The sequence below is a fragment of the Orcinus orca genome, chromosome 4 (genome assembly GCF_937001465.1).
Source record: "Orcinus orca chromosome 4, mOrcOrc1.1, whole genome shotgun sequence".
NCBI lineage: Eukaryota > Metazoa > Chordata > Mammalia > Artiodactyla > Delphinidae > Orcinus > Orcinus orca.
In genome coordinates, this window is record NC_064562.1 from 23760856 (window position 1) to 23779777 (window position 18922).

Here is an 18922-nt window from a genome sequence, read left to right on the forward strand (position 1 = left end):
GCTGAGCCTGTGCATCCAGAGCCTGTGCTCCGCAACAGGAGAGGCCACAACAGTGAGAGGCCCACATACTGCAAAAAAAACAAAAACAAAAACAAAAAACATTTCTCAATGGAATGGCAGATACAGGAATTCACCTGTCTTCTATTAAGCTTTACATTAAAGAGATTTATAAAACTGTAAATCATTACCACTCTTCTATGTTTTTTGTTTGGGAAAATATAGTTATTTTTCATAGAAATATGCTATTTATGTTAACATGTGATAGATTTATCAAGATAATTTGTAATAAATAAACATTAAAATTTATCTGTTTTAATTTTTTATATGGTAAATATCAATTGAATATAACCCACATAAACAAAAGCTTGCTAGGGTTCTCAGTTTTTAAGAGGTTTTAAGGGGTCTTGAGACCAAAAATTTTAAGACTGCTACAATAGACGACATTGCAAGCGAAACCATCTGGGTGATATCGAAATAAGTTGCACAGTCTCTCTGACCAAGTTTCATCATGTGTAAAATTACGAGTTAACACTACACATGTAATTAGAATGCCAGGAGCACACAATGATATTGTTTAGCTGTTACTGATACTACTCTATTTTCTCTGTGAGAAAGGAGGCAATAATATCTGCTAAAATTGATGGAGGAAGTGGTAGAAGTTTGACGAAAGGGGAGAAGATGTGATAAAGCCCTCATGGAAAATGAGAATGATGGGCTTGATTAGGAAAATATAGGAGGCTTGCAGGGCAATTTTGAAAGACCTGTGGAGGTCAGTGACTTTGCATTTAGAGTAGAATCATGATTGTGTAACTTTTTTTCTCCTTAATAACACTCAGATGTCCAGAGTAGGAAAGAAAAGGCAAGCTGTTGAATTAACAGAATTGGGAACGTTCCAGTTGGTTTGCTCAGGACAAAAACATGGAAAATTGTGACTGAAGTGATGAATTGTGTTTTATTACCTGGGGAAGAAACGAAGGGAAGAAAGCAGGCGGATAATTGATAGGGAGAAAAGAGAAGGATCATTAGATTCGAAGTCTTCGTTACGGACAGCTGAGAGAGTTGGTAATTAGGAAGTTGGTTGGTTAGATGTTTGAATTTTGGATTTTAGTGGTGGAGTAGTTCCACCTGATGACAAGGCCTCGGGTACAGTCATGAGAGTGGGTGCCTGTCTTGGAGCAGAGGTGATGGCTACTGGAGATGAAGAAATCCAGAACCCAAGAGGATGGATCTTCCATTTAGATATTAATGTGATTCTGGGTGATGGCACAAGTTGGAAGTCAGGTTCCAGAGTCTTCCATCCATGAGGCGAGGGTAAAACATAGCAACAAGGAAGGATAAAAAGTGGCACTGCTACATAAAAACGAGGATGAATTATGTGAGTGAGGCACTGGGAAGCAAGGGGACACACCCCACCCCCCTGACCAAGACATGAAGGAAGTGTGGGAAAATGCGCAACCTTCACTTTCAAGTTTAAAGCAAACGGACTCTGCAAGGGGGTGGGGGTGATGTTACGTTTCAGCTAAGGACAGGCAGCAAACACACTAGAGGCTCAGAATGTGGAAGAATTTGTTCACAAAAGAATGGAATTCCAGAAGGCCAGTGGAAATAGACAAAGGAGGGTAGCACAGAACTTCACTGGACAACTAAAGGGACAACTTGTGGAGCAAACACGAAAAGTGGGATGTGAGGGCACAAAATATGCGGGTAGCAGAAAGTTTCCAGAAGAATTAGGCAAGAATTTTCTGTTTGAGTCAACTGATCCACTACCAGGTGGTAAGTTCATTTCCTTTTTCTTTTTAGATTTTTCTCTTCGCTTAGATTTCTCCTTTTCTGAAAACACAAAATTGAGGTAATAAAATTTCCACCCTTTCCCTCCTTCTGTTGCCCCATTTTTCCTCTTCTCTCAGTCATGTCCTCCGCCCAGGATTGGGAGACCCGCCCCCCGCGGAAGGGGGAGGGACGGGGCGGAGCGAACAGAAATGGGCGGGCCTTCCCCTGTCGACGTGCTGACGTCAGAGGACATCCGGTCCGGCTCCTAGTGCCTGGAAGGTACTCTGTCCGCCTTCCTCGGGGCTTAGTAGCATTTTTTTCCCCCGGAATCGTTGTCCTTGAATTGGATCTGCAGCCGCCGCGGGCGGACCTCACGCCATTCCCTGCCCCTCGGCCCCTGGAGTGAGCCCGGCCTCCCCGCGAGGGTGAGCGAGGTCGGCCCGGAGCGCGCGCGAGGGAGGGTGCCCCGCGGGCGGGGACGGCCGTTGGTTCCCAGAGTGGCGTGGCACCTCCGCCGACTCTCCCCTGGGCTCCCCCTGCACCCCGCTGGGTCCTCCGGCTGCAGGCTTTGCCTCCAAAGCCGCAGTGGCCCCGGGCCTGTTTTCTCATTTCGTGACACGGGCCACGTCCTGAAGAAGTGGGAGCGTTCCTGGAGAACGGCTTAAACCCGTATAACGCTGAGAAATAGAATTCACTATTTAAGTTTACAAAACAAACTAGAGGAGAAAAAAATGAGGCTCAACTTTCCCAGCGGGTTCTCCCCGGGGGACGCAGAAAATTCAACCGGTGATCACCCTGTGATTATTTTTTTAGCTCCTTTGGCGAGGGCAGTACACAACTTTTCACCCTGTAAGTTTTGTCATTGTAAATACCGGAAGGGTGACCTAGTGGACTTGGACGTTACTTCAGGTAACCACCCACTAAACCTCCTTGTCTGGTTTGTTCATATTTTTAAGTCGCAACTAACCACCGCGCGGTTTTTTGATTGGGCATTCCAACATCAGAGTTGAAACCCAGAAATTAGGACAACTTTATGAGTGACCTTAGTATTGTTCCAGGTACAAGCTGGTGTATGATTTTGCTGTATTGTAATGAGAAATGTGAGTGTCAAGGTGTGCTTTCATGGAACTCTCTCCCTATATCATGGACACGAGTTTGGTTTCTTTGAATATTTTTGTCTTCAGGAAGGTTGTGTCACCAGTGAAACTTAAAACCGTGCTTGGAGGTTTGGAATTTGTAGATCTTGGATAGAGCCTAGAAGTCTAAATCTGTGCTTTTAGGGAATTCCACAGTTGATTTTTGAGAACCACTCTTAGAAAAGACTTTTTTAAAAAATACATGTATTTTGAAGAATATTAAGAAATTTGAGATTCTATTTCAAAGCAAGCACATGGACTCATTCATTCGTGTATCTATTCATTTGTTAAGGCTTAATTTATTTCAGGCAGGGCTGGGAAGCAAACATTGTCAAGAAAGATAGGGCTGGAACCCTCAGGGAACTTGTGTCTTCAGATGGGATGAAAAGCCAAATAAAAATGTGTTATTTAGTGAAGTCCTTGTTTTTCTAAATGAGGTAGTTCTTTCAACTACCTGATAAAAGCCAGTTTTAAAGTCCTTATTTTGATATGTGTGGTAAACACATACTGTTAAATTTGAACCCTGTTAAAATTACATGCTCACCGCAGGTAAAAGTAGTGGGAAAGGCAGCTTTCAGGGAGTCAAAGCTACTCAGATGCCTTTAATATCTTTTCGGAGAGGGTAGTTTGGCTTTGTAGTTAATGTTGTCATTTGACTTGACTATTAGATGTTTTATTCAGGTATTACATGGGAGAAATTAGACATACTAGAAGACTTGGCAGCATCAGGTCATCTGAATATAGGGCTTAAAAAAGTGATATAAACTGGGTAAATAATATACTTTTAAATGATTCTTGTTATTTATATATTCCTAATAATTTTTTTTCACTTGCTACAGAGTAATTTTTAAAGAATATTGAATATCAGAGAAACTTTTTTTGCTCTGTGGGAAAGAAAACCATTTTGGCTGTTAGGATAAATCTTTTTGATGTTTACATTTTTTAGAACTGTTTGGTAATACAAATAAGTGCCTTATTTTAAAAGCCATCTATTTGGGATGATGTGTGCTAAATGATGCATAAAGGCTTAAAATGTGCTTAACCATCAAAAGAGCAGGGTTGAGTTTAAAGTTTAATGAGAATTAGAAGATTTCATTCTGCTATTCCTTAGTTTCTTTAAAATAGCAAATGCAACAAGGCAATTATATCTTCTCTGTTTGCTTGTGTAGAAAGAAGGGGAGATGCCTAAAAAAAAGACTGGTGCGAGGAAGAAGGCAGAGAATCGCCGGGAACGTGAAAAACAACTAAGAGCATCAAGAAGCACTATCGATTTAGCTAAACACCCGTGCAATGCTTCAATGGTAAGTTTTTTTGGTTATCAATTGAAAAACTATATAAATCTGTGTTAAAGGCATGTCTGTTGTTTTCATTAACACTGAGTAGTGGTGAATTTTGTTTGATTTTGCTATTTCTGAAAGCTGTCATATTACCTTGGCTACCATTGGTGACAAATAGATATGTATTGAACAGGAATACATACTAGGAACTGTGTGACATTCTCCAGCTTCTCTAACCTAGTATGCCTTCCTCAGTTTGTCCTATTAATTGGAGCCTTTTCATCCTAAGTCATCCTTACCTCTTCCCGTCCTTTGACTGTATTTCTCTGAGTTGTCCCGTATCTTCCTGTTTCCATGCCTCTCTACTTTTTCTGTTCCCACTCCTCTTTTTGTTTTCTTTTTTGATTTCATTGAACACATATGAAATGCTTAATGTGACTTAATTCCTCATATGTGTATTGTGTGCCTACTCTGTGCCAGGTACTATTTTAGGCACTGAGGGGAATATGTAGCTGAATGACACAGTCCTGGTTTCCTCAAGCTTATAGCTCAGTTGTTTTCTGTATTACTTAATGTTTATCAATGGCAGAAATCCAACCTAAGTAACTTCAGGGAGAAATAGTTTATTGAATGAGTAATGGGCTAACTTGTGTAGTTGGGAAGGGCATGGATGTAGCTGGGATGCAGGGACAGCTGGAACCTGAAACAACTTGTAGTTCTGTCTTTTGCTTTTATTTAGTTCCATTTTCTCAGATTGTTTTATTCCATTTTGGGGGGTTCATAGCCACTGGGTCCATAGCTCCCATGTCTCACATCACATATTGTTGCCCTCAGAGAGGGAAAGAACTCCGATGGGTTGGGCTTGGGTGGGTGCCCAACCCAGGATTAACCAGCGTTTGTACTGGGTTGGTGGGGGGGTGAGGGGGAGCGAGATGACACAGCACAGATAGGACAGTGGGGACTCCCTCGTCTGTGCCAGGGTGATTTCTAGAGAAGAGAAGGAGGACAAAGAAATGACTCATACATAAATATATACAGTGAGGGCTAGACTTTGGTAAGTGCTGCAGAAAAGGTACAATTGGGATTCAGGTTCATTAGGACTGAGGTGATAAAGGTGAGTGTGGGGTTGGGGTACAGTTCACAGAGGAGGTGGGATCATCACCTTCCAGTAGGTGAAGAAGTGAGGATGGACTTCTCAGGGAAAAGTATTAGAATAAGTAAGGCATGGAAAAGAAGAAATACAAGACATATTTTGAGAATGGCTGACAAATAGAGACTTGAATCTAAAGAGAATAGGCCAGTGAGGTTTGAAAAGTGGTTAGAGACCAGATTGTGGAGAGCTTTTTAATACCATGTTTAGAATTCTGGATTTTCTGGTGAGCTTCAACATACTGTGTTCTCTACTGTTTCTTGTGTTCATTCTGTATTATTTTTCTGATTGCTTAAAAAAAAAATCCAAAAAGCAGACCACTACAGTATGTAGCCTGTTTTGTGAAAAAGCCACTTCTTTCTCTAGTGTGGTATGCCCCAAAACATACCTTTGTTGTTAAAAGTATGTATAGATGCTTGTACTCATGGGTGGAATTGGAGGGTTTGGGCAAATGTCACTTAAATTTTAACATGAAAAACGGTATTCTTTATAATTCAAGTAACTTTGCAGTTTTCAGCCAGTAGACAAATTAATGTTATGTTTTTATATTTTACAGGAATGTGACAAGTGTCAGAGGTAAATTTTTATTTATTTCTTTTTCTATCTATATATAATAATATAGACTGACCTTTTATCTGATATTGACTAAATTTTAAAATTTTCTTTTACATGACAAGACGGCAGAAGAATAGAGCATTTTGCTATTTTTGTAATTCTGTACAGAAGTTACCAATTTGTGCACAGTGTGGTAAGTATATGATCAAAACACATGCTTTTCTTTTATCAAACATTTGTTTGGCATTTAATCAGTTTGAACCTGTGGGTTCATCATTATCATTTACAGTAATGTTATACCTTACTATTAATAAGACTACATAAAATGTTATTTGGCCTATCAAAAAACTGTCAAGGCTTGGTGTTGTCTCTTTGATGTAATGCTGGAAAATAATTAAGATACAGTTTAGATAAAGGTACCACGTGTTGTTTTAAACGTGGAAAGATTAGATTTCAGACTAATAACATTTGGTGATGCTGCATTTTTATTTATACTGTCTTAGTCTTGTCGATATCCTTTGTTTACTTTCCTAAATTTTGATTTCTGCTGATACTGCCTGCAGTGTGTTAGGCTGTTGAAAATAATTTTATTCCACATTTACCTGGTGCCAGTTTTTGTGATCAGTTGTTTTTCTGTTTGGTTCTTAGCGTATGATTCTTGAATTTCCTCACATGTATTCCCAAGTGAGTGGAATAGAGTTCCTAAGCCACTTACCTAGTTCCCAAGTATAAGTGGAAACTTTTATTCAGAGTAAATGATTATTCAGAGTAAAACTAAATAGTAGTTCATAGAACAACAAGATCCATGTTTCCCAAATAGTCTTCCACAGAATACTTGAGATATTAGTAGGTATTTCTTAAAGCAGAGCATATATTTGAGACATGCTGCGTGTTTCATTCCCTCATTCCCACCTGGGAGAGTTCTTTTACCTATGTATGTGTTAAAGGTTCTGAAGACCTCCAGTAGAGAAACCTGATTAATTGTCTTTACTCCAGGTTTGTCCCGCAAACTTTTATTTGAACAAGTATCCCCTTTGCTTATAGGATAATAGTTTCAGGTGAAACACAGTTTGAGATATGCTCATTTAACTGTGTTTATGCATGATAACATTGCAGAAAGTTAGGAAGGCTTAGGGCCACACCCCTGAATGTTTCTAGTGTAGGTCTAGCTTTCAGAGACGGCTTTGAGGTATGTAATTAATGGAAAAGAGAACACTGGCCTAGATAGACCAGTCATTTGCCAGTTTTTATATCCTTATTTATAAAAGACAAATGGATGTAGAGTGAGAAGATAGACTGTGGAGAAGGTTGAGATAAGCTGTCGCTAGGCCCTTCCCCTGTTTTCAGTGTTTGTGGTGCTGTGCACGGATACACTTCCCACTCACTGATTCTTGTCTTTAGTATTGGACAGGGGGCTGCTGCCCCTCATTTCCTGTTTCTCTTCCCATTTCCTGTTGTCTAGCTTTGTTTCTTAGGTAATCAAGGAAGTGGAAAATTGAGCATCTTCTGTTTATTTCATGTCCTGCTTTGTGGAGTCTGAGATGCGTGATTAATATGTCACCATTAATCCTCTCGCAGCATGTGATAAGTGAATGTCCTGACAGTGTTTCGGGTTGGTAATTCGCTGCTAGATAAGAGCTCTTGTGGCTGTATTGTGATTTTTAGCTTTATCATTATATTCCTCATTTTTGTGCTCATTTGGGCACTACTTGACAATTCTTTTAGAAGAATGTTTACCCAGGGGCTAAGTTTGTAAATTTTTAACTATGGTCAAACATAAAAAAAAAATGAACCAGATAATTTGCATAATTATTATTTGATTTGCTTTGGTTTGATATGTTCTAGGGAAAGAAAGAAGCAGTAACTTCAAATCAGACTGCGTTTATTGTGAATTACAAAGTGTAAAATTCACTTTTAAAGCATATCATTTAAAAATCTCCCTGAATTCACCTGAAAATTCACAAGATTTTTAACTGCTTTAGTGATTATTAGATTACAAAGCATAACCTTCAAATTTTGATTTTAGTACAAACATGAATTATCATATAAGTTCCTAATCTCGAAAGATCTGACTCAGGTAATGAGGTCTCAGTTATATCCATTTTCTTTTTTCAGTTATATAAGCAGTAGATAGTGCTGGTCTCTCTTTATTTTCAAATTATTTCCATAGAAGCTTGGGCCAGATAAAAAGAGGAATTAGTGAATATTTGCATGTAGTACTTTGCAAGACTAATAGTGAAAATTTGTTTCTTTGCTAGGGAAAACAAAGTGCATGATGAAGTCTTCTGACTGTGTCATAAAACATGCTGGTGTCTACAGTACTGGCCTTGCCATGGTGGTAAGCTTCTTGTAGTTATCTTTTAGACCAGTAGGTTTCCGAGGATAAGGAGAAGGCATTCTGACCAAATGTAATCAGTCTAGAGTTATCTGGATTATCTGTGGCTTGTTTTAGTGTGATTTTCACTTATTACCCACTTGTTTTTGACTGCTTTCTTCTTTCTTATTGGGAAATGTATAAGGAAGGGAAACTCATCTAATGTTGACCTAAACAACATTCATTTGTTAGTGATACCTTTCTAATATATCTTAATTAGACATCACAAAATATTATTTACTATACTGAAAGTGCTGCTAAACTAAGATTCAGTCTTTTGGTTGAATAAGCAACGTAGTTCCAAAAGAACCTAGGATTAATTGTTTTTTTTAAAGCTTTACATTTCAAAAAAGAGTACGTAGTTAACACAGAATTATGCTCTTTACTACATGTAGTTACATGTAGTTCATCACATGTCGTTATCTCTTTGTTACATGTAGACGTTTCAAAGAAAATTCATTATTTTAAATAATAGAAGCAGTTGCATTGTGTGAGGCATTTTGCTCTTTTTTTCAAAAAAAATGTTATCCTTTTGACCAGTTTTACTATATTCTATTGTGTGAATTTATTCTTAGGTCCAAATGTCAGTCCACGAGGAAAGTAATATTTATAGTAGAATATTCATAATTTTCCAAGAACACATAATTTTCCATCATGAGGCAGACCTTTATATTTTTCATGAGTGGCTATCTTATAGAAGAGTTGGAATTATTCATAATCATCTTGTGAAAATTCTTTAAGTATAGGATTGTCAGTGTTATCTTTATTCAGAAGCTGTTGTAATCTTCCTTCGTAGTTTGCTTATGTCTAGATTTATCAAATTATTACTTTTTTAATTCACTGAGTTGTATGAGTATGAATGATCTCTTATATAAAGAATACATTAAAGTAGAATCATGCATCATTAGCTCTAAATTCTAGAAAAGTGATTTTTCTGGCCATCCTCTATTTGCTGATTAAGATTCCCTCTCCCCGACTCTTCCCCCTGATTTGCCCTGGGAGCCTGACTTGTGTGGTGGGCTGGATCAGTGTCTTACTTAGGGCTTCTTTTTGGGTTCAGCCGCCCAAAAAGGACTTTGGCAGGAGACCTGATGATAGGAGGAAATTATGATCCGGGTGTTTATTCTCCCAGCTTACTCCCTACCAGCTTGTCCTGATTTCGACGTGGATTGGCCACCAGTTCCTCTCCATATGACCAGGTAGTCCTCTGCATACAGCTGGCTCTCTCTTGTGGTTGTAGAACCTCCCTCCCTTCCCTGCCCTTGGCCCTTCAGCCCTAGGGGTAGTATCTGCATCATCCCTGACGTTTTCGAAGCCCTTCCCTGTTCTTTGTGAATTATCTCTTTAAACTCCCCTGGAATTCCCAGTTTAATGTGTCATTCTCCTCTTGCTAGAACCCTGAGTAATCCAAGAGATAGATTCGAGGACTTGCTATCTGCACTGGTTATCTATTTTTACAAGTCCCCAAACATTCTTCCTATTTGCTCTTTTCCACTTTTGTTACAGTGCCTTGAATAGTAGAACAGTGAATTTTGAGGGTTAGAAGACCTGGATTTGAATCACAGCTCAGCTCTAATGTAGCTCTAGAACTTGGACTTAGTCTCAGGCCCCTGTCCCTCCTCACCTGTAAATGAAAAGCCATCCAATTCCATTTCCTTAAGATTCTTTCTAGCTCTTAGTGTTCTGTAGATGTCATTGTGTTATTAAAGGTGTGTGTAGTCTTACAGTCTTACCTTACCTGTCATTTAGTTCCAAATATTTTAGTTTTATTTAACAAAGAGATATAATAATGATTTAATGCATAAGTTGCCTTAAAAAGATGCTGGCAGAAGTTTAATATTTTCTCTCTGTTATTCTAGAAAAGCTATATATTTATTTTATAAATTACACAGATAAGAAGGAACTTTCTTAAGTCAGGAATGTTAGTATTTGAAAAAACTTCATTTAGTTACCAGAATTGCTATAGACAGGAATGCTTAAATTATGGGCTCTAGACTTCATTTGATTTATTGTAAAATTCAGTTTGGGGGCAACACTGTCAGCTCTTTGACTTATTTTAATGATTAATATTAGCGTTAAGTGTATAGTTTCCCTTCTGCTTCTTTTTCTTTTGATTTATAGATTTGTATATTGTAAATAGCTATTGGTGAAGTAGTTTGATTTTCAGGAAACACTCTTTAATTTGGGCTTAAACAGTACATTTTCTTTAATGAAGCCACTCGTTATCACTTAAGGTTGATAAGTGGCTAAATGTATATAAATTTGGTGGTTGCCACTGCTTAAACTATGGCTGCAGCCAGTTGTGTCAAAGGTTAATTTTTCATGTTCTTTGGTTGCAGGGTGCAATATGTGACTTCTGTGAAGCTTGGGTTTGTCATGGTAGGAAGTGTCTCAGTACACACGCCTGTGCCTGCCCGCTTACCGATGCTGAGTGTGTGGAATGTGAACGGGGTGTCTGGGACCATGGTGAGTGGTTACATACAAATGACGAGCTTTGCTGGAAGTGAAGGCTGACTTTGAAACGTTCTGGATGCTCTTTTTTTATGATTTTTTTTTTAGGATACTATCAATCATAAGTACTGGCACTGTTTTGGTTGTCAGTTTAGTTGGAAAAGGGATTTATACCAGCAGCATCAGGCAATACTAGGATTTTTACCTAGGCAGGTAGGGAGGGGAGTAAAAGGGGAGGAAGTGTCTCTGAGCATTGTGAGTATATAAGGGTAGCCAGGGTACAGTGGGAGTTCACTCTTTTATGGTTCAATTTGTCAGTTTTCTTTGTAGCCTTTGCCGGAACAAAAACTGCTGTGATATTTTAGTGTAAATCTGAAATAACTTGCCATCTTTTCTGAGCAGTTTTACAGATAAGTTTTTAAAATTAAACTTTATCATATTTACATTTGTGGGTTTTGTTCTTTAATCCAATAGGAGGCAGAATTTTCAGTTGTTCTTTTTGCCATAACTTTCTTTGTGAAGATGATCAGTTTGAACATCAAGCCAGCTGCCAGGTTTTAGAAGCGGAAACATTTAAATGTAAGTTTTTATATATTGGATGTTCTTTATACCCAAGATTCTTAATAGTATAAGTGTTAAACTTAATGAAAAAGGAATCTAGTTTTTCATGCGGCCTCTTATGGACTGTAATTTAATTCAATATCTATTTTCTGTTTGTAGAAAAAACTTAGAACGCGTATAGTCCATTTTTGTCCAACAGTGTGCCAGTGACATTTTGGTTGGGTCAGTTCTTCATTTTGTGGGATTGATCAGGCATTGCAGTCCTTGCAGCATCCCTGATCCTGAATGCTAAAAGTCATTTTCACTTCCAAGTTATTATAACAACTAACATACCCTCCCCCACCCTGTTTTCAGGTGTCCCCAGATAAGTGGTACACCCCTAGTTTGTTCCTGCTAGTTGGTTCCAGTGACTCTTAGACAGGAATGTGCATCAGAAACACCTGTGGAGGTTTTTTAAAAGTACAGGTGTCAAGGCCTCATCCCTGGAGATTCTATCTTTAAGTGGGTGGCAGGTGCCAGGCATCTGTATTTAACCTGCACACATAGCTCTCATGTATATCCTAGTTTGAGAACCAGTGTTTCATGGTATCATCTTTAGAGATAGATTGCATTTTATTTTATTTCTATTCTGTTGATTCTCAGAAGCTCAAGTTTTAGATTCAGACATTACTCGAATTCTACTTATTGGCCATATGTTTTTGGGCAACTTACCAAATCTTTCTAAACCTGAATTTTGTTATGTATTAAAGAAAGATGCTAATTTTTTCAAGGAGTTAATTGAAGTGAGAACCCATATAAAGCATAAGTATGGCACCTGTCACTTAGAAAGCCCTTATTGAATAGTAGATACCACTGTAGGAAAGACTCAAATTCCAAATTCACTTTCTTCAATTTGGTTCTTGTTCTGCTATGAAATGCCAATCCCTATACTTATCTATAAATTTAAAGTTGATAAGTCATCAGTCTAAGACATACATACACACACATATGTAATTCTTGTGATATTTATAAAGAAAATCTCAAAAGATTAAAGGAACATCTCAGAGTAGTTAGCCTTTTTGAGCTGTTCCTAGGCTTCTGCAGAATGTATAATATAAAAATTGAATTATTTTATTTGGGACTTGGGAACCTTGTGTATTCCGCAGCATTTAAACCCCAAAGACAGGCAACTGTAAGTGATAAGGCTATATTTCCATCAAGAAGTTTTAGTGATTCAGTAAAAGACAAAGGAAAAATAAAGACACTGAATAATTGAAAGGATTTTAAGATAAATTTATTACCATGCCTTTGATACCTCATGTTAAAGTCATTCTCATTGCAGATTCACAGGTTTCCTTGGTTTACTGTAATTTATCGTCTTTCTTTCCTTTTTTTTATTGCTTTATTTTTTCTTTGCCATTTTTCCTTCACCAGTTGCCATTCACTACTTGAAATATTTTCTCTGAAACACTGTCCTAATCATACATATAAGTCCCAAAGATAGTTTGTTTCTATTCCCTTAATTGGTCATAGCTCATCATTTTTGGATTTGAGCGTACAACTATGAATTGGAAGATACGGAAATTCTATAAAATACTTCTTTACCTGTATAACCAGTGGGAAGTATGTTTTGAGGGGAAAAAACAAAAACAAAACACATGTGTGTACTCTGCCCTTATTTTTTAAAATAATGAAAGTGGCCCGGGGACTTCTAATTTAAATGGCTTACTGTCAGCAGGCTTTGATGTATTCTAACCTGCTTTCTTTCAAAATACTGTGAAGACATAGAAATAGATTTAAAAAGAAAACCATTCCCCAGTCTCAAACTAGGAATGTCACAATATTTTTTAGAATCTGGGAGAAATGCATTTTTTATATAAGTTCAAGATTTTATCTCTTGGGGAGAAAAATAACAGGGCAGTGAAGTGGAGTGCCTGTGTGTTTTTGAGGTGTAATTAGGGAAAGAAGACTGGCAAGGCCACATCCCATCCTGGTGGTTTGGGTTTCCGGCGGTACGGGTGAGGGTGTGATAGACAACAACGAGTTTCTTGGGATTGTGTCATGGTGGCATGTCAAAGATTCAGGTGGTGGGGATGGGAGAAGATTCTGTATCAGAAATGCCTGGTGCACAGGGAAATTGGGTTGGGCACTTTGTACTTTCAGTCTGTGTTCTGGTTCTGTACTTGAAAGGGATTTGTAGCATTTTGGTGATATATATCCTCTTTTGACTGAATGAAGAATGAACCTAATTACTCTCTAGGCATACCTTCAAGTAGAAATGATTGAGATTTCAGGTTTTTTCCTCCACAGACTGAAATAATATAGTTATTATTGGAGTAATTTGGTATACTAATATATTCCTAATATATATATATATAAAATAAGTACTCAGTTGATTTTTACTTTTATTATTAGCATGTAGGACAAGTAATATAAATCCATCTGAAATAGCAGTGTCACTGTGGAAGGAAGCAGGATGGTTGGACAGAAGCAATAATAATACACATAATTGAGAAATCATCATTGAGTTTTTAAAAAAATACTTTCCTGTTCAGATTGAAAGAGCTCCCCATGACCCAGGCAAACTTAAAAGAATCCCCAACTTAGAAACATCTGCAATATTTAAATTATAAAGATAGATTTCCTTTTGTTTTCTTTAGTTTTTCAAAACCTCTAAGTAAATTGAAAGTTAACAGTTTATATTTAGACTGTATCAGGGTAAGGCTTAGTTTGTTTTCTTGTTTCTATACCTCTCTTAATTATTTTTGTCTTTTCATTTTTTGGCATATTCAATATGTGCCAGACAAATTGGCTTTTCTAAAATATTTGCTCTTACGTTTAGGAGCATTATTTGCATTAACATTTGCATTAATTGTAGATAATGACCAAAATTAATGTGGCTTACTGACTAAAATAGAGATAAACTATTTTAGGATTTTTCCATCTGTTTTCCTGCCCACTTGAGTATTATTTTCTCTTCATAGTCACGCTTTTCCACCTGAAGTATTCTATTCTCATATCAGAAGTTTGCAAAAAATGGCAATAGCCTACAACACGAGGAGAGAATATATATTAATGGAGACAGTTATTCTTTTAAAAATTGAAGTTACATCCTTTTTTTTTGGCTGTTGTTGGGTCTTCGTTGCTGCACATGGGCTTTCTCTAGTTGTGGCGAGCGGGGGCTACTCTTCGTTGCGGTGTGCGGGCTTCTCATTGCAGTGGCTTCTCTTGTTGTGGAGCATGGGCTCTAGGCGCACGGGCTTCAGTAGTTGTGGCTCGCGGGCTCAGTAGTTGTGGCGCACTGGCTTAGTTGCTCCATGGCATGTGAGATCTTCCCGGACCAGCGCTTGAACCTGTGTTCCCTGCATTGGCAGGCGGATTCTTAACCACTGCACCACCAGGGAAGTCCTGAAGTGTTATATCCTTAAGTGAAGAGACCAGCCAATGTCACTGAAAAAATGTATTACCATTTCAATTTCCTAAATATTAATGAAGCTTGCCATCTCCTAGTTTTGGAGCAATAGAAGGAGATTGGAGGATAAAAGAATGCTGTGTCTGTGCAATTGCTGGGTTACTTGCATCTGGCTGGGGATTCCATCTCATTTTTTGTATCCTCTAGGTTATGAGACAGAGAAAAAAACGTTGATAATTGATCTAAGATAGTACATCAAGTATAAATCTGTGGAAAAGAGTGTTTTCATTCCAAGTTTGAAAATGGATATTATGTACTTTCCCTCACAGGTGTTTCATGCAATCGGCTTGGTCAGCATTCCTGTCTCCGTTGTAAGGTATACTTTTATATGTTTTCGTTTTTGTTTTTAATCCCCATACTCATCCATCAGCTCTTGGATTATTTATAGCTATAATAAATCTACAAGGGTCCTTAAACGTTACGTAATTTACTTCTTCTATTTTAGAGATTGTGAATGAAGTTGAGACAGCTTAGAGGCATTTCATAGGTCATCTAGTTGGCTTGTCTTAGAGTTGACACTAGTGCGTGTGTCACCTGAATCTTAGCTCAGTGTTTTTATACCTTATGTTTATAGAGAACATTCTGACCAAAATGATGGGAGCATATTTCACCTTATGTCAAAATGTACTTGCTTGGTAGAGTTTGAGTACAGTGAAGATTTCCATAATGTTGTGTTTCCTTAGACCTTGTCTCCAGCATTTCCATTTGTCAAAGATCACTAAACAGATGCAGCTGATTCACTGCCTCTCGGAGTCATTTCTCTGGTTCCTACTAATACTCCTAACCCTATCTCTTAATTCTCCCCCAACTCTTCTCCAGTTCTGTCTGTGCTGTTTCCTCTGCCTTAGATCACTCTTCCGTCTTTGCTTACCCTGCTGCACCCCCAGTCTCCTGCCGATCTCGGTTAAGACTTCACGTCTCCCAGGCAGCCTTTCCTGAATCCTGGGTCTGGTTTGGCGCTTCTCCTCTTCACTTCCCTTGCAATGCGTAGTGTGTGTAGCTGCCTCTCCACTTGTCTGTGTCTCCAGTTAGACTGTGTGCTCTGTGCAGGTAGATAAGCTGGTCACCATTATGTCATCAGAGGCTTTGTGAATACTCATATTTACGAAGAAACGTGTCTACATATCATACCCTGCATATATTTTCTGTCTTGTGTTTAGGCCATAGTTCAGAAGAGTCCTGGCAGAGACCTTTTCCTTTAAGGAATTGAAATCAGGAGCATGACCAGCCCCAACAAAACTCTTAATCTCTGCCCTAGCAAAAGTATATCTTTAACTTTACATTTCCTTGAAATACTAAGTGATGTCTTCATATATTTTTTGAATTACTTATTTAACTTACTCATTTTTATTTCTCCTATATAGGCTTGTTTCTGTGATGATCATACAAGGAGCAAGGTGTTTAAGCAAGAAAAAGGAAAACAGCCTCCCTGCCCTAAATGTGGACATGAAACTCAGGAAACTAAGGATCTTAGCATGTCAAGTAAGGCTCTTGTTAAAATACCACTGGGGTGATTTTGCTTTCTTGCTTAGACGAGGTTTATCTCTTCTTTTTCTCTTTCTCTTTTTGTTTTCGCCTTTTCTTCATATTTGAAAAGATGAATGTGTTCTCTTATGCAAATGGAATTTTATAGCCTTGGAAAATTTGTGGGTAAAATTTCCCAATTTAACTTAAGAAATATACCGTTATTCACTCTGATATTTGGCATTTGCTTCAGTTAATGACATAGTGAATACTGAAATTTAAGACCAAAAAGAATGATTTTTCTGTTTTTGCTGAGGCTTCATTTTAAATAATTGAGTAGGAATAAATCCTCAATATTCAAGTGGTGGTAATCTTTAGTACTTGCAAGTTGGAATTCATTTTGAAGCTATTCTTATGTGTGTGATATTTGAGCAGTGGTGCTTATTATGTTATACATCACTACTGTAGGAAATTGTTTTACAGTTTTCATATAACTTTTCTATGAAGGAATGCAATTACTACAAACATGCTTACAGTAATGAAGCTCACAATTTTGTTAAAGAGAATTTGACTCTTTACCAAACATAATGGAATCATAATTCTAAATGACTCTGACAATACTTTGTTTAATCAAAGATAGAGTTATACAGTGAGGTGAGACATTTTTTACACTTACCTTTGTTTTGCTACTAAGGCAGAAGAAATGATAGCCTTTGTCTTCTAGGACATCTGAATTATAAAGTAGCTCTCTTGAGAAGAGTGTAATGACATGAAATCACCTGTTCTGTGATTTGAAAATGCACTTTTAATTGATCAAACAAAGAGCATTTTAGTTTTTAACGTGCCTTATTTAACTTATGTACGGAGAATGCTATTATTCTTAATTCATTTTCCTACTTTGTCTAGAATTAATGAAATGACACTGTCATCTTTATCATTTCTTATATATGATGTGTATGTAGACTCTAAGTAGGATTGAACTGATGGTTGTTTCTAAGGTCTCCTTTCTTTCCAGTTAAATGTTAAGTGAGGAAATAAGGAAAATGTGACTGACTTTTTCATTTGAGAGTAAGAAGCAGCCAATCAGGTTCATGTAACTTCATATATTGTAGAGGAAAATGAGGATGTAGAGAATTGGAGCTAATCAGGGGCCACATACATATCTGTCTTTCGTAGCACGCTCCCTGAAATTTGGCAGGCAGACTGGAGGTGAAGAGGGAGATGGAGCTTCTGGGTATGACGCCTATTGGAAGAACCTTGCATCTGCTAAGTATGGTGATACCAGCTACCATGATGAGGAAGAAGATGAGTACGAAGCAGAGGATGATGAAGAGGAAGAAGATGAAGGTGGAAAGGATTCAGATGCTGAGTCATCAGATTTGTTTAGTAATTTGAATTTAGGAAGGACCTATGCCAGTGGCTATGCTCACTATGAGGAACAGGAGAGCTAGGAAAGCTGCTTGCCCCTCGGTGACCTTGTCTGAGGAGCTGGAATGTGTGTGCTTGATGAATCGTGTGTGGCTATACAGGTGCACGTACTGTCACTTAGCCTTATGTGAAAGACTAGTCACACTTACTGGGGCAAGGAGTAGGGCAGCATTTTAATAGGAACTGATAATCAGGCTTCCAGCATAAGAAAAATGAATTTCAAAAATGAATTTCAAATCGATCCAAGCAGTTGAAGCATCATGGATTGGATTTTACTGATTTCAGTAATCTAGTAGGTTTGCCAATTAAACACATATATAGGATAAAGGAATAGGATGGTAATATATTTGTTTGAAATTAAATTGCTGTTTTTATTAACACTGCTTAGAAAATCGTTCTGTCTGATTTTGTAAAATGTATTGGGTAAAATGAATTATTGTAATTTTTCTCGTTTGTCTGCAGGATAAAAGTCAGATGTTATATGCTAAATTTTCATTAAATATTCATGTTATCTTAAGTAGTTATATGTGTGTTTTAGCAATTGACTCATTCATTTCTTTCTTCACAGCGTGTGTCCTGAACAATACCTATTATTTATGCTTAAATGTATAGACAAAGGTGACTATATAGCCATTTTTCAGAATCAGTATTATCACACGTTTTACCTAGGAAATTTCATTTCTCTTTGAGTAAATCTAGTATCTCACTTATATGCTTTTGATGTTTTATTTGATTTCTTATTCTTAGTATTTTAAATCTATTTTGGAAAGCATTCCAATATTCCTGTATAAACTTTCATTTTTTTGTCTAATATGCAAGATAGGTAGCAGAGATTAATAGTGTGTGATAGACACAAAGTGATGCACCTGAACCCCATCATTCGTGGTAGGTGGAGAACAGACAGTTGCTGGCACAAGTTCCAGTGGTTACAGTTTACACTGACAGTGAATTGGGATGGTGTGGTAGAAAGGAATGTGTCATCAGGCTGGCATTTGAAAAGTACGGAGAAAATTGTAGCCATATGGATAACAGGTAGGATGGCTATTGCTGAGTCATTTTTATTCCATAGAAACATAATGAACAGCCGAGGGCAATAACAGGCAACCGAGGTGTGAAAGCCAGAGGGCCTCCAGATGCATTGGAAAAAGTTTCATCTCTTGCAGCAGGAGAACTGAGAAAACTGAGGACCAAGCCAGGAGTTAGTAGTCTGAATGGATAAACTTCAAAGACAGTTGCCCATCACGGCAGGTCTATTATGCAAAGGTCAAGGGACTGTCTGGGAATATCCAGGACCCTGACGAATGA

General features: G+C 37.8%; 1 protein-coding gene across 4 annotated transcripts; it reads left to right on the forward strand.

Moving 5' to 3' along the window:
- Positions 1-2011: 2011 nt before the first annotated feature.
- ZNF330 (zinc finger protein 330) lies at positions 2012-18134 on the forward strand. 4 transcript variants are annotated; one of them, XM_033402424.2, is made up of 11 exons: positions 2012-2195; positions 2584-2679; positions 4076-4207; positions 5890-5909; positions 6011-6081; positions 8147-8226; positions 10602-10728; positions 11188-11292; positions 14995-15041; positions 16090-16207; positions 17366-18134. In XM_033402424.2, exons 3-11 carry the CDS (start codon positions 4088-4090, stop codon positions 17638-17640), a joined length of 963 nt encoding a protein of 320 aa, XP_033258315.1. In that variant the 5' UTR covers positions 2012-2195; positions 2584-2679; positions 4076-4087; the 3' UTR covers positions 17641-18134. The 4 variants fall into 4 exon arrangements, with proteins under 4 accessions (XP_033258315.1, XP_033258324.1, XP_004263639.1 ...); XM_033402433.2 differs by lacking the exon at positions 2584-2679 and having other exon boundaries at positions 2012-2204; XM_004263591.3 differs by lacking the exon at positions 2584-2679.
- The last annotated feature ends 788 nt before the right edge of the window (positions 18135-18922 follow it).